The sequence below is a fragment of the Notamacropus eugenii genome, chromosome 2 (genome assembly GCF_028372415.1).
Source record: "Notamacropus eugenii isolate mMacEug1 chromosome 2, mMacEug1.pri_v2, whole genome shotgun sequence".
NCBI classification, from domain to species: Eukaryota; Metazoa; Chordata; class Mammalia; order Diprotodontia; family Macropodidae; genus Notamacropus; species Notamacropus eugenii.
The window spans coordinates 368,327,789-368,342,341 of NC_092873.1; the positions used below are offsets into that span (position 1 = coordinate 368,327,789).

At 38.6% G+C, this 14,553-nt stretch overlaps 1 protein-coding gene across 13 annotated transcripts in view; it reads left to right on the forward strand.

Moving 5' to 3' along the window:
- Positions 1-14,553, forward strand: part of ANKFN1 (ankyrin repeat and fibronectin type III domain containing 1) — a 556,807-nt gene that overhangs the window by 471,073 nt on the left and 71,181 nt on the right. For all 13 annotated transcript variants that reach the window (XM_072646766.1, XM_072646762.1, XM_072646765.1 and 10 more), the window contains one exon: positions 11,499-11,606. In XM_072646766.1, the coding sequence (XP_072502867.1) occupies positions 11,499-11,606 (108 nt within the window). The remainder of the gene's footprint in view (positions 1-11,498; positions 11,607-14,553) is intronic.

Below are 14,553 nucleotides of genomic sequence, written 5' to 3' on the forward strand. Positions count from 1 at the left end.
TTTTGTGACTTTGGAAGAGATAGAAATAAACCTCTTCTAAGATTCATTTCATCTTATTCTGTATCATTTCACGTCTCTGGGACTCAGTTTCCTTATCTATAAAAATGAGGAGATTGGAGCAATTGGTCTCTGCGCATTCTGACATCTCATTCTCAGGTCAGACACAAAAATGTATCTATTCCAGGATACAATAAATACCTATAAGCAATCTTCTATGAGAAGCAGAATTTCAGAGTGCTTAGGGAACTCTCCTTAGAGTCAAGGGGACCTGGATTTCAATCATGCATCTGACATATAGAGGCAGCTAGGTGGTACAGTGGGTAGAGAGACAGAATCATAGTAGAGAAGACCTAAATTCAAATCCTGCCATAGACACTTATTAGCTGTGTGATTCTGGGCAAGTCAGCTATCCTCCATCAGCCTCAGTTCTCGTAAAATGGGGATAGTAATAGTTCATATCTCTCAAGGCTATTGTGAGGATAAAATTAGATAATGCTTATAAAGAACTTTGCAAACCTTAAAGTGCTATATCAAGGCTAACCATTTGTTGTCATGATAGTCGTTGTCATCATTGTTATCATTATTATTCCTGGCTATGAGATGCTAGGCAAGTCATTTAACCTCTGAATGCCCCAGGATATTTTTCTGACTCTAAGCTGCAGAACAGGTGCATCTATTATTCATCAAGAAGCATTTTTATTAAGCACCTACTGCGTACTAGACACTCAACAGCATTTACTAAATGTTTACTACGCCCCATCTAATCAGCAGCATTTATTAAAACACTCACTGTTTCAGGCATAATGCTAAGCTTTGAGAAATCAAAACATGATCCCTGCCCTAAAGGAGCTTACCTTCTAAATGAGAAGTAGCATATAAATAGCTAGGTACATACGTGCTATAGAGTACGTGGAAGGCTGTTTGAAAAGGGGCTGCATTGGCACCTGGCAGGACTTGGAAAGGCCTCCAGCAGAAGGTAGGATTTGAGCACATATTAAAGAAAGTCAAGGAAGAGGTAGAGTGAGATAAGGGTAAAGGATCAGTACATTCTGTTGACATGGTCATTTTACAAAAATCTCTTTGGCAGCTGAATAAGAGAATGGATTGGAATGAAGAAAGATGTGAGAAAGGGAAATGAATTAGAAGGCCTCTCTGAGAAGATTGTTTGATAGCATTTATTGTATTATGAAATAGGTACATTTTCGGGTCTAACCTGAGAATGAGATGTCAGAATGTGCAGAGATCAAACCCCCTCATCCTTACAGATAAGGAAACTGAGACTCAGAGAGATGAATGATACAGAAGCACAGAAATAAAGATGGGATAAATCTTAGAAGTAGAAGACAAGATTGACCAAGTAGGTGGTAGCTGTGTGGATAGAGAGAAAGGGAACGAATATATGAAATGTGAAGGTTAAAAACAAAATTTGGGTATGAATTGGATTCAATGTGAATTATATTATGTTGGTTCAATGAAGGTGAGGAGTTGAGGATGACATTGAAGTAACAAGTCTGGATGACTGAGAGGGTTGGTAATGTCCTCAACAGTAAAAGTTTTGAAGACAGTGTTTAGGAAGGAAATATGAGTTTGGTTGGGGAACCAAAGAACAGGCAAGGGAAGAAGGAATCTCATTATCAAGGGTATGGCCACAAAAGGGAGGAAGCATTTACCATTTAGTAGCTTCCTATTTTAACTGTTCTTTCTAAGTAGGTGCTAAGCTAAGCTCAGTTGTTTCTACCCTGCTGAGGGAAAACAAGTGTTGTCAGCACCCTCTAAATTTTAGCCCTCTAAAGAAAAATTCTAGTGTCCTCACCCTAGTTATAGCTCTGCTCCAGAAAAGTAATGAATCTAAAAAGAAGGAAAGATCTCTCAACAAATCCATTAGCAGAAAGAATCCCTGAGCCTGTTTGTTCGATTTTACAAATAATTGTCACGTTGACTTACCTGGTTTCTTAACACACACAAGGTTCAAAAAATGTGAATGAGAAAGAGGTGGGTACTATACCAGAGGCAGGTACACCAAATGCAACAGAAGGTGACAGATGGCAGTTTGACAGCAAGGAAGGAGACAGAAATACTATTACATCACAGCATGGCACAATAATTAATGTTCCAAATGATGGTCCAGTCATAGAGGAAAAATTAAATTATGTTCTATATTCTTTGTTTAAGAAGGCAGGAAAAAGAAGGAAAGGAAGGAAAGAATGAAGGAAGGGAGGAAAGAAGGAAGGGAGAAAGAAAAGAAGGGGGAAAGGAAGAAAAGAAGGGAAGGAGGGAGGAAGAGAGTGAGGGAGGGAGAAAAAGAAAAAAGGAAGCAAGGAAGGAAAGAAGAAAAAGAAAGAGGATAGAAGGGGGGGAATAAATCCTTTTTTCAAGGAGTTTATATTTTGTCAAGAGAGACAACTTGTACATGTGAGTAAAATAAAAATATGCAGAATAAGTACAAAAGAAATACAGTATTAGACATTAATTAGAAGAAGCCAGAGTCCAGAGGCAACTTAGGAGGTGACTATAAACTGTCGGATGAGTGATAAGGAAGGATTTTCACATCTGTTATCACAGAATTTCATATGCAGTCCTGCTGGTGTTATTTAACCCCTTTTCAGCTAGAGGGGTCTCCATGCTCTGGAGCTCCCACTTGAAAAAAGGGCAGTCTATAAGATCCCAGCTGTGAGGACAAATTAAAGATGCTGTCCAATAAGCATGTGTTAAAGGTTAAGACTCTCCCAGAGGGCAAACAGGCATTTTTCTCAAAGGTCTTAGAGGTAAACTCTACCTGACCTTTTTTTAAGGAGGGATGGGGTGGGGGAGCAGTGAAAGAGTTAAAAGCACAGGAGATGAGAGAAGATTGGAAAGTACCTAATAACCCTGCAGTAGGGAGTTGGAGAGAAGGGTCAGGAGAATGACACAGCCTCCTTTAAGAAGTTATTTTATCACCAAGCATGGTGGTGCATGTCTGTAATCCCTCCTACAGGAAAGACTGAAGCTAGTGGATCCCTCAGGCTCAGGAATTCCGAGTTACATTAGAGCTAAACTGATCCATTTAAATCCATCTAAGTTCAGTCCCAATTTGAGGAACCCCCAAAGTAGGGGGGATGGGCAACAGGCTTCCTAAGAATGGGTGAACTGGCCCAAGTTGGAAATGGAGCAGGTCAAGACTTTCACAGGATTATTGATAAGTAGCCATGACCAAGGGAGATTCAGTTTTCCTCCCTCCTTCCCCCTTCCAAAAAAAAAAGAAGGGGAGGGGTGAGAACTTATTCTACCGTTCCATGTTTTGTTTCTTATAGGTTTTGGAAGCTGCCACTCATTTTCTCTATAGAGCACAAAATCAAGTAGGGAAATGGCATGTCTCTGGTGAATTGGAAACCTAGAGCTGCTTACCTTGAAAGTCTAGTGCAGGGATTTCTTGTTGGGAAACTGGCAAAAGCATGAGTTGTGGGGATGCTGCAGCCTTAAGATCCTATTCAATAAGCACTGTTCATTCAATAGCTACTTACTAAGTGTAAGTGCTTCCTATGGGCCAGGCACTCTGCTAGGCACTGGTGATTCAAAAAGGAAAAAAAAATTCTGGAGGCTTTTACATTCTACTTGGAGGAAAGGAGACAAAATGAACACAAAAAAGTAAATACAAAATATGTTTTTAAATGGGAGTGGGGGAAAGTCCTACCTAACATTTTGGAAAGGTCTCCTCTATGAGATAGCACTTCACCTGAGCCTTAACTGGCACAGGGATTCTAAAAGGCAGAGAAGAGACAGAATTTTCCAAGTAAGGGGAAAAGTTTGAGCAAAGTCATGGAGGTGGGAAATGGAATGATATACAGCAGGAATGACAAGTATGCTGATAGAGTGTTCAGGGGAAAGAGAAGGAAACCAGTCTGTAAAGATAGGCTGGACTCTGGAATGAGAATATATGGGGGTTTAAGTTTGAAGACAATAGATGACTACTAATACTTCTTGAGTAGAAAAGTTACATGTGTGGTCAGATCTATGCTTTAAAAATGTCAACTTTATGAAGAATGGATTGTAGAAAAGAGATACTGGAGGCAGGGAGAGCAATTAGATGACTGAATAGTTCACACAGGCTATAATGAGGGCTTGAACCAGGATGGTGATGGAAGAATAGAGAGAAGGGGATAAATGTAAGAAGTGTATGTTCTAGTGTATATTCTATTTTAAAAATACAGGGTGTCTCAAATCTTAGTACAGGTTTAAGCTTCAATAGCTAAAAACAGCCTTAAGACTTTTGGGACAACCTGCATATATGGTGCTTTGGCCATGGACTTGCTAGAGGGCCTAAATACAGTCCAATCTCACTGAGCTTAAAGCCTACAGGATCTTGATGCTAGCCTATCAGAACAGCAACTGGGGACAGAGCAAGCCACCATTCATCACTGTTCTGCAAGCTGGGATGAGATAGTACATACCTGGGAATATGTAGACTAATAACAGGAGAGCAGACCACATCAAGGACTGGGGGCCTTGCAAGAGGCCTCAGAACTGTGTGATTGTCCAACATCCAAGTGGGTCTGTCAGAGCCGCAGCCACAGCAGGGAAGTGGAACCCACTCCTAGATGGGAATTGTGCAAAGAGAAGGCCAACACCCACATGGGACCACCAACAAAGGAGACAGAAGCTAGTAAGCACAGCAGAGGAAAGAGCCTAGACCCAGTCATCCCATCTAGAGCTACAGCAGCAGCATCCTGATAACAGGGAGCACTAAGTTAAACAGGGACTGAGTACCCAACCCAAGAGTAAAAGAGGGTATGGAGCCTACCACAAAGTCACAGTCCAGAAACTGAAGCTGGAGATATGAATAAACAGAATAAAGAAATAGAAGACAATGAAGAATATTATGGGTTAAGAGAACCACAAGGAGTTAACCCAGAAGAAAAGAGTTACTACACAAAAAGTATTTAGAGAGCCTCAGAGAAAGAATGCCCCAGATCCAGTGATGCCAGGCGTGGATAGAAGAACTGAAGTAAGAAATGGAAAATGAAATTAGAGCTCAACTAATAAAGTCATGAAAAATACAATAGAACAAACAACTCAGTGATTTCATGAGGTAGTAAGAAACAAAAGAATTTTTAAAAAACTGTCAAAAGTAAAAAAAGTACATAAGGCACACATTAAGGCATCCTCTAGCAAAAGCAACAGACTTGGAAAATAGGTCAAGGAGAGATAATCTGAGAATTATCAGACTCCCTAAAAATCATGACCAAGCAAAAAACTTGAGTTTCAAGAAATCACAAAAGTAAACTACCCACATACCTCTATTAGAATTAAAAGGCAACACAAAGATAAAAAGAAACCACCAGTCACTTCCTGCAAGAAAACCTTAATTGAAACCACCAGGAGTGTCATAGCCAAATCTCAGCACTTTTAAGTCAAAAGAAAAAAAATATTGCAAGTAACCAGAGAGAAATATTTCAAATACCAAGGAACCACAATTAGCATCACACAAGACTTTGCTGCAATGACACTAAATGAGAGAAAATATTGTAATATGACATTCCGAAAGGTAAAGACTTACAAATAAGAATAACTTACCCTATAAAACTGAGTATAATCTCACAAGAGGCAAAATTAACTTTAAGATAATAAAAAAAACTTTGAGACATTCCCAATGAAAAAAATAAGACCTGAGTAGAATCTTTGAAACATAAATAAAGGAAACAAGAAAAACTTAGGTAAATATATATAAGCAGTTGGATGAAGCTAAATAAGGATAAGGTGCTTAAATTTTAATAGGGAAGAAAGAAACAAGTATCTTTTCAGAATTCCACTGTCTCCAAAGGTCATGAAAAGAGTTAAAAAAGACACAGTTTTTGGACATGAATTTGTTCTATTTCTTTGGTTTTAAGAGAGGGTCCAAATAGAGAGGAATAGGTTTATACTAAGGGAAAAAAGAAGAAGAAGGGGAAAGACCTTAGTGTTTCTTATATATGGAGTGTTTGACAAGAGAATACAAGCATGGAAGTAAAGGGTGAAGGGAATAAGAACCTTTTAAACTTCACTTTTATCTGAACCAGACAAAGATGAATCAAATGGATATATATATATATATATATATATATATATATATATATATATATATATATATATATATATATATATATATATATGCATGCATACACGGGCACACATGTAGAAATACATTAAGTTCACAAAGGAAATATGTGGTCATAAGGAGAATGAGGTTCAAAAGGAAGGGTAGTATCAGGAAGAGGATGTCACAAACAAAACAGTCTTCAACTTTAGAGGTAAATCATAAAATAGAGATAAGAAAGAAAGAAAGAAGAAACAAATAAAGGGTAAGAACCAATAATTAGATCATGGTTTAGGTGAAAACAGACTGAAACACCACCTCAACACTGACGGCAGCTGTTAAAGCGGCTACGGGGAAACAGGCGCACTAATATAAGTGATTCAACCATTCTGGAAATAAATGTGAAAGTATACACAAAATGTCACTAAATGATGCACACCTTTTGACCCAAGGATAACACTATTTAGTATATTAATAGCCCCATGTCCCTCTCCCTGCAAAGAAAGTAAAAGAAGAGGGAAAGGACTTATTAAAATATATTAATATATTATAAAATATTTGTAGGAGCACTTTTGTCTTACAATATAAACAGAAACAAAGAAGGTATCCATCAGTTAGGGAATCATTTAACAAATTATGGTAAGTGAATATAATGAAATATAATTATGTCATTTGAAATGACAAGAGATAACTTCACTGAAATATGGAAAGATGTGCATTGGGGCAATAACTACAATACACTAAAGAAAAATAACTTTTAAGATTTAAGAACTCTGATCAATGTAATGAAACTGATATTAAATCATGATTCCCACGTATCAGAGAGGTGATGGACTAAAGACACAAAATGAGACATGCATTTTCAGATACAAATATATAGGTTTGTTTTGCTTGACTAATCTTGGATTTTTTTGCGAGAGGACTTTTTTTTGGAGAGGAGAGAGTTATGGAGGGTAGCATGAGGGGTTATGATGTTTAAAAAAGGAAGAAAAGAAAGAAATGAGAGTCAATGAAATATTTAAAAATACACACAGGAAAGCATAAGGAAGTACAGAAGGGGACACAGACATACAGAGCTGTGTAGGTATCAAAGTATTAGATTTAATAACATACTTTTAAAAACAAGCTCTATGTACTAGAAATTCATGGTTTCATATACAATCATCTTTTTCTGTTTTCTTTGTATATTGATATGTTCATGTTTATTGATGTTTGTCAAATTCATATGTAATAGGGGACTCAGCAATAAGCCCAGTCTTTATGTTCCCACTCAGAGTGAATGGCTGATGCAATCCCCCACAAAGCCTTTGGAGGTAGTCACAGACATTCTATGCAGGCTCATATGGACTTGGTTTATTGGTCAATCCCACATTACATATAAAAAAAAGACATCTTGCTCTGCCACTTACCAGCTGTGTGACTTGGGGGAAATCTGTCTGGGTCTCTGTTTCTTAATCTGTTGGGCTCTAAGGTACTTGTAGCTCTAAACCTAATCTATGATATTTTGACTTGAGGAACAGTAAGAGACAATGAAAAAATGCTAATAAATATACGTTCAATTAGCAAGGGAAATAGTGTATTTCCCATTCCCATGACTGATTTTTCTCTCCCATCAGATATGCTGTTTTCTGAATGCTCCATGTGCTGGAGTTTCTTTCAGACACATTCCTCCCAGGCACCCCATTAAAACAAGGTGTCCCTCCACAGAGTGGAGACTGCTATCCCTGTAGACTAGCCAAGGAATGGAACTAGCAAACTTTCAATGAGAGTGAACTTTGTCCTCCTAGCTAATGGGCAAGGCTGAAATCTCATCATTTAAGACTAATTGCTGTGAGTATTCCCTATCATTCTGAAGGTCCAATTAAAAAAATTCTGGCTCTATTTGGAAACAGAGCATGAAATTGTGAGCATCAGATTTTTCAGTATTTCGATATTTATTATGGGATCGTGTATTCTAACATGACAGAGTAATTGGAAATTCTGTAATATGTTCCAGCTCACTATTAAAGTGTTTAGTTGTTTTTTTAAAAAGGTCTTAATGTGTTTTTATAGACTTATGTTATGTGGTACCCTCCATAATATGAGAAAAGGACCCAGACAGACTTGTCTGAGTTATGATCAGGAAAGACCTAATATCACAGGCAAATGTAAGCTTTGCATTGTGTTATAACCTAAGTATCTCATTACAAGAACAGTGAACTGTATTATGTAGAACAATATGGGCTTTTCCTCCCACACTGAGTGGGTTCCTTGTCAGGTTTACGGATTTCTGTAATGTATTTCCAATTTTCTCCCTCATCCCTGAAGTCTCCTGTTTTATGTAGGAGTCAAAGGTTTCCAAACATCTCTGAGAAAACTCATTCTTTCCAAAACTCTTGGCATAGTGTAGAACACTCACTTTGGGCTCCTATTTTTGCATTTGCTTTCTTTTTTTTTTTTATAAAAGTATCATAAAAGTCATGAGAGGAAGCTGGCTCCTGACGTAACCATGCTCCCTGCCACAGGGGGCTGGCTGCATCATATCTCTCCACACTTTGAGGAGAACGTTGGTTTTCGCAATAGAATATTTTGGCCTTTATAGGGTGATAAGATCATTTAGCCTCCTGGGAGTCTGACCAGAGAAAGCAATATTGGCTGCCTATCTTCATTTGGTTTATCACCTTAAAAAAAAAAAACAAAAAATCATGGAATGGACTTTGGAGAAAAATCATCCCTTTGAGAATGGAAAAGGAATGGAAATTTTTCTCTCTTTATGCATATATAAAGAGTCATTGAATGAGTTGAATGAATGAAAAGCATGTATGGTTTAGTATGGGCCAAGTACTATCAAAGACTGAGGTTTTCCTAGGTGAACACAGATACAATGAGGAAATGTTACTAAAAAATCTCAAAGCCAATTCCCTAAAATTTTTGTCTTTTCCCCACTTTCTAATGAACAGTTAATATGCAGTAGTATCTTGGGAAGAAAAACAAACTTTGAAAGATTATCTTTAACTAGGATAGCCCACACCTAAATCATACCACATCAAGTTTCAACTCAACTTCCAGCCACCAAATAAAAATATCTAGAATAGTATAACGGAAAGAGCACTGAACTTGAAGGTCAGGGAACATGGATTCTACTCTTGTCACTGCTGTTAACTCTTTCCGCGGCCTAGTTAAGGTCACTCCTTTGCTCTGGACTTCAGTTTCCTCTTCTATAAAATATATGCATGTATGTGTGTGTGCACATACAAAATGGACAGACTAGACTTTCTCTAAGATCATAGATTCTAGAGCTATAAGGGGTTTAGAGGTCATTTAGAACAAGGGTTCCCAACCTGGGGTCCATGAATTTTTCACAAATATTTTGATAATTGTATTTCAATATAATTGGTTTCCTTTCTAATTCTATGTATTCTGTTTTGTGCATAAAATCATTCTTCTGTAAAGGGCTCCACAGGCTTCACCAGAGTACCCAAGAGGTCGATGACACAAAGACAGTTAAATACCACTTTTTTTTATTTTTAATTTATGGAATAAAACAAGCATTTCCATAACATAGTATAATAATAAAAAGATGATTGCACACGAAACTGCAAATCTACCAAGTACAACTAGCTATTCTTTTAAAATGTGCAACGAAGTTATCATGTAAATTTCTTTTTTTCTTTTCTCCCCCCATTCCAGAGATGGCCACCATTAGACACAAATAGATATAAATATACATATAAATGCCTACATAGATATGCATATATACATACATGTATATGTATGTATATACAAAATTATTTTTTAATACTTCTGTTTATCAGTTCTTTCTCCAGATGCAGACAGTGTTTTTCATCATATGTCCTTTATAGTTAATTTGGGTATTTATAAGTCATTTTCTTTGTCAATCTCCTTGATCTGTTAGGAACACTGGGAGCCAAAGAAGTGACTTGCCCAATTAGAAGCCAGCCAAGGTTAGAACCCGAAAGGTACTGACTCCTTGCCCAGTGCCCTTTCCCAAAGTTTCAATCCTTTCATGTGCTAAAATTCCATCTTCCCAAGTATCTGTGGTATACTAGAAAGGGATCCAAAGAGGACTCATAGGGCCTGGATTTGGGTCTTAGCTCTGTTACTATTTATGTGATCTTAAACAAGTCTCTTCATCTTTCAAAGGGCCATAGTTCTTCAGCTATAGAACTGAAAAGATTGATGAGATGGCCTCCAATGTCCCTTCAAACTCTAAATCTATAAGTCTATGATCTATGATCTCTATAGGGAATAGCTACATTCTCTAAAGGTATATAGCTAACTTAGCAAAAAAAAAGTTCACTGAGAATGATTCCTGAATCACTGAATTTTCTTGGATTATATTATATTTGATGTTGTGTTGGTTAATGAAGGTAATTTTTATGTAATGTAACCTTCCATGACTTCTGTTAAGGCCCCATGGTGATGGAGAATCTCCAGCTAAGTGGGTGTCTGCCTGGTGACAAGGTCATTAAATTTAATAAAATTAAATTTAAGCTAGAATTCGCATTGCATTTTTAGAGTGTCTTAAAATTTGCAACATCTGAAACATAAATTCAGAAACTAATTGGGGGGTTGTTTAAAGAGTGGATGGGGGGGAATGTAATCAAGGAGAAAGAGAAATTAATGGAAGCTCCTGACCTACTGAAAAATCAGAAGCCCCAGACAGCACAATTAAAATATTGATGCCAGTCTTGTAAGGGGTGTTACTTTTGATCTCCATTAAAACCAATGGAATGAAATTTCAGGGAGTAAGTAGAGGTGGGGGGGTTGGGAGGGTGGTGTTGCTCAGATGGGTACTACAATTTGAATTTGCCATGTAAGTTAATACTGTATGTTTAGAGCCTGAACAGACAGGGTGGTTGGTGGCTCAGAATCTCTACAAGATTCCTGTGCCCGCCAACGAAAGCAGACATTCATTAGAGCAAAATGTAGATTTCTATTTCTTGGCATCCGATGTGCACTCTTTCCTTGGAAAGAAACTTCAATTTGGCCAAAAGTGTGAAAGTTACAATAAAAGCATTGGGAACATGAATTTCATCTCATCTGTGCCATGTTCGCCCTTTTCTTTCTTCCCTGTGCTATGGGATTAGGGCTTTAGGTACTGGGGGAACAAAGATAGGGATTCTGAGAGCAATTGGGACTGTCAGACTCCATCCTTTTCTTTGATTTTCCATTCCCATTTTGTTCTGTCCTAAAACAGCTGAACCCAACCCAAAGTAATGATGAGTACCGTTATGCCCCAGAGGATAGGTAGGACACGACTGGACTCTGAGTGATGGCAGCCGTTGGAACCATTGGTATTAACTCCTAGCTCTCCATAGGTGTTCTGGGTGCTGTACCAGTCATCTCCCCCAAGCAAAAAGCACAGTCATTACTTCCAGAGCAGAGTGAGGAGAGAACTCCCTCTTCTCCCCTATGTTTCATTCTGTTTGTTTCTTCTGTTCAATAGACTGGAAAGACTATGACGGCAGAGAGCCCAGACACAAGGGACAGAATGAAGCTTTGGAGCGTCTGCTACAGCAGATCCGGGCTGCTCATCAGCATTACAGTTGCCGGGGTAAGGATAAAAATCTGTGTGGTAGGGCATCAGCTGAGGTCTCAGTGGCGCCTGTAATTTTAGCAGTTTCCTAACTGGGTCATACCTTCTCATTCATCAGGGAGAGAAAGATATTAATATTGGTACATCTGGAATCACTTTACAGCACTATCTTACTTTAACCCTTAAGATGAGCCTCCCCCCACCCCCATTCCTCCTTCACCCCCTCCTTTCCTCCCTCTCTCTCCTTTCTCCATAGGAACAATTTAAAAACAAGCAGAGAGAGAGAGAGAGAGAGAGTAAATGCTTTAAGTTTCCTCCCTGTTGAATGTGTCTCCTGCAGAAATCATCAGTGCAGTCTAGGGGTTTGGGGTACACACAGGAGAAATGGTTTGGGGAGGAATGAGAGAATTATGCCACATCCCAAAGCAGTTCCCTGGTGTCTCTATTGGGACCTTAACCCAGCGGATTGGTTCTCCTGCCTCTCCACCAACTGGTCAGAAATATTGACTTTGAGATTCACCCCAGACACGTCTCTAGTCAGTGATGAACATAGCTTGAATCTTTAAACTGCAGAACCAACCTATACCTTGGAATTTCAGAATTCATAGGAATTGAGACCAAAGGGACCTCAGAAGGTATCAAGTCCAGTGGTTTTTAACCTGGGGACCATGGATGTCCCAGGGATCTGTGGGTGAATTTCAGGCAATCAGGAAGTGAACTTGGAGGAGGTGGGGAAATTGCATCTTTGTTTTCACTAACTTCTAACTCAAATGAGCATTTCCTTCCATTATGAATGCTAATAACAGCTTTATTCTGAGAAGGGATCGATAGGCTTCAACATGCTAACATAATGATCCATGACACACAGAAAAAAATCTATCAGTTAATAAATATTAAGCACCTACTATATATCCAGCACTGTAGTAAGTACTAGGGATACAAAGGAAAGCAGAAAAACAGTCTCTGCTCTCAAGAAGTTCACAGTCTAATGGGGGAGAAAACATACATACCACTACATATGATTGAACTATAAACAGGATAAATTGGAAATAATCAACAGAGGGAAGGCACCAGGATGAAGGGACACTGGGAGAAAAATGGTTTAAGAATTCTCAGGAATCCAGTGATTTTTCATCTCATAGAAAAATCTGAGACCAGCTGAGGTGAAGTGACTTGCCCAAGTTCACACAAATAGCAAGTAATAATAGCTAATAATGCCTGGTATTAGCATAAGGCTTTAAAGTTCATGAAGTACTTTTCAAATATGTTCTCACTTAATTCTCACAGCAAGTCTGAGAAGGGGTTCTATTATTATCCCCATTTTATAGATAAATAAACTGAGGCTAAGAATGGTTACATGACTTGCCCAGGGTCACACAGCTAAAAAGTGTCTGGATTTGGACTCGTCTTCCTGACTCCGGGCAATGATGTGGTACAGTAGATAGAGTGTCAGACCTGGAGATAAGAAGACCTGGGTTCAAATCCGACCTCAGATATTGACTGTCCACATGATCCTAGACAAATCACTTACCCCTATTTGCCTCAGTTTCCTCATCTTTAAAGTGAGCTGGAGAAGGAAATGGCAAACCACTCCAGTATCACTGCCAAGAAAACTCCAAACGGGGTCACAAAGAGTCAGACACAACTGAAATGACTCAACAACAATTTTCTGACTCCAAGTCCATCACTCTACCCATTGTACCACCCTGCTACTTGAAGCTCACTGAAAGAAACAGAATTAGAACTCTAGTCCCCTGACTACAAAGCCAATGTTTTCTTCTAGCTAGAGAAGCTCTTAGTAAGGTCTTTCTCTTGATGGGCTGCTCAGATGGGATCAGGTCAGGTTTCCAATATGGGTAATGATTCGTGGCAGAAGCACTTAGCTTTATTTGGAGGAATCAAGCTGCCATAACATTTTCATCTTCCATGCTCTATCACCCATGGCACTCTCAACTGAGGAAAGCTCAGCAGCAGCAGGGCCATGCTCTGAAATCCATGGCTGAAACCAAAGAATGTTCACTCACCTTAAATCAAATACAAACAAGGCAGACCAAAGATTAGCAAAAACTCTGTATCATCACAGGACAGTTATGGCAACAAACACTTTCTGACATTCCAGCTCCATCAGGAAATAGTCTTTGCCCATGCCCAAATGATTTTCTTTTCACAAGTAGGGCCTCAGTCAACATCAATGTAGTCAGAAGAGGTTTTGAGGGTCAATAGTAATCAGAGGGTTCACCCCCGAGCATCCAGGACCACAAGCAACTGTGTACAGACCTCATAACTGAACAGAGGGCACTTTATCTCTCTCTTCATGAGTTTTCTTATCTGAGAAATGAGAGGTTGGACTCTGTGACCTGCAAAGTGCTTTCCTTCAAGTTTATCGACCTAGGATCTCACGACCTAGGTACACAGAGATTAATGAACCAATCTGTTAATTATGGAGACATCCTCCTACAGTGGGGAAAGAATACCAGCACAGGAGTCAGAAAGCCCTGTCTCTGCCAATGAAGAACCATATCACCTTGGACAAATCATTTAATTATGCTGATATAAAATGGAAAAAATAAAAACCTCCCTTGCCCGCCGGGTAGCTAAGTGGCACAGTGGGTAGTGCCAAACCTGGAGTCAGAAAAACTCATCTTTGTGAATTCAAATCCTACCTCAGACACTTACTAGTTGTACAGTCCTGGGCAAGTCACTTGACCTGTTTGCCTCAGTTTCTCATCTGTAAAATGAGATAAATTGAGAAGGAAATAGTAAACCTTTCCAGGATCTTTGTATATATACCTATTTGTGCCTAACCATAGCCATGGGAGTGAGGTGGAGAAGAAATTTATATGATAATTTTGTAGTATATTTGAGAGGAATAGCAAGTTGTACATAGCAGATTTACAATTTCATGTATAATCACCTTTTTTTTATTATACTATGATATGGAAATACTTGTTTTATTCCATAAATT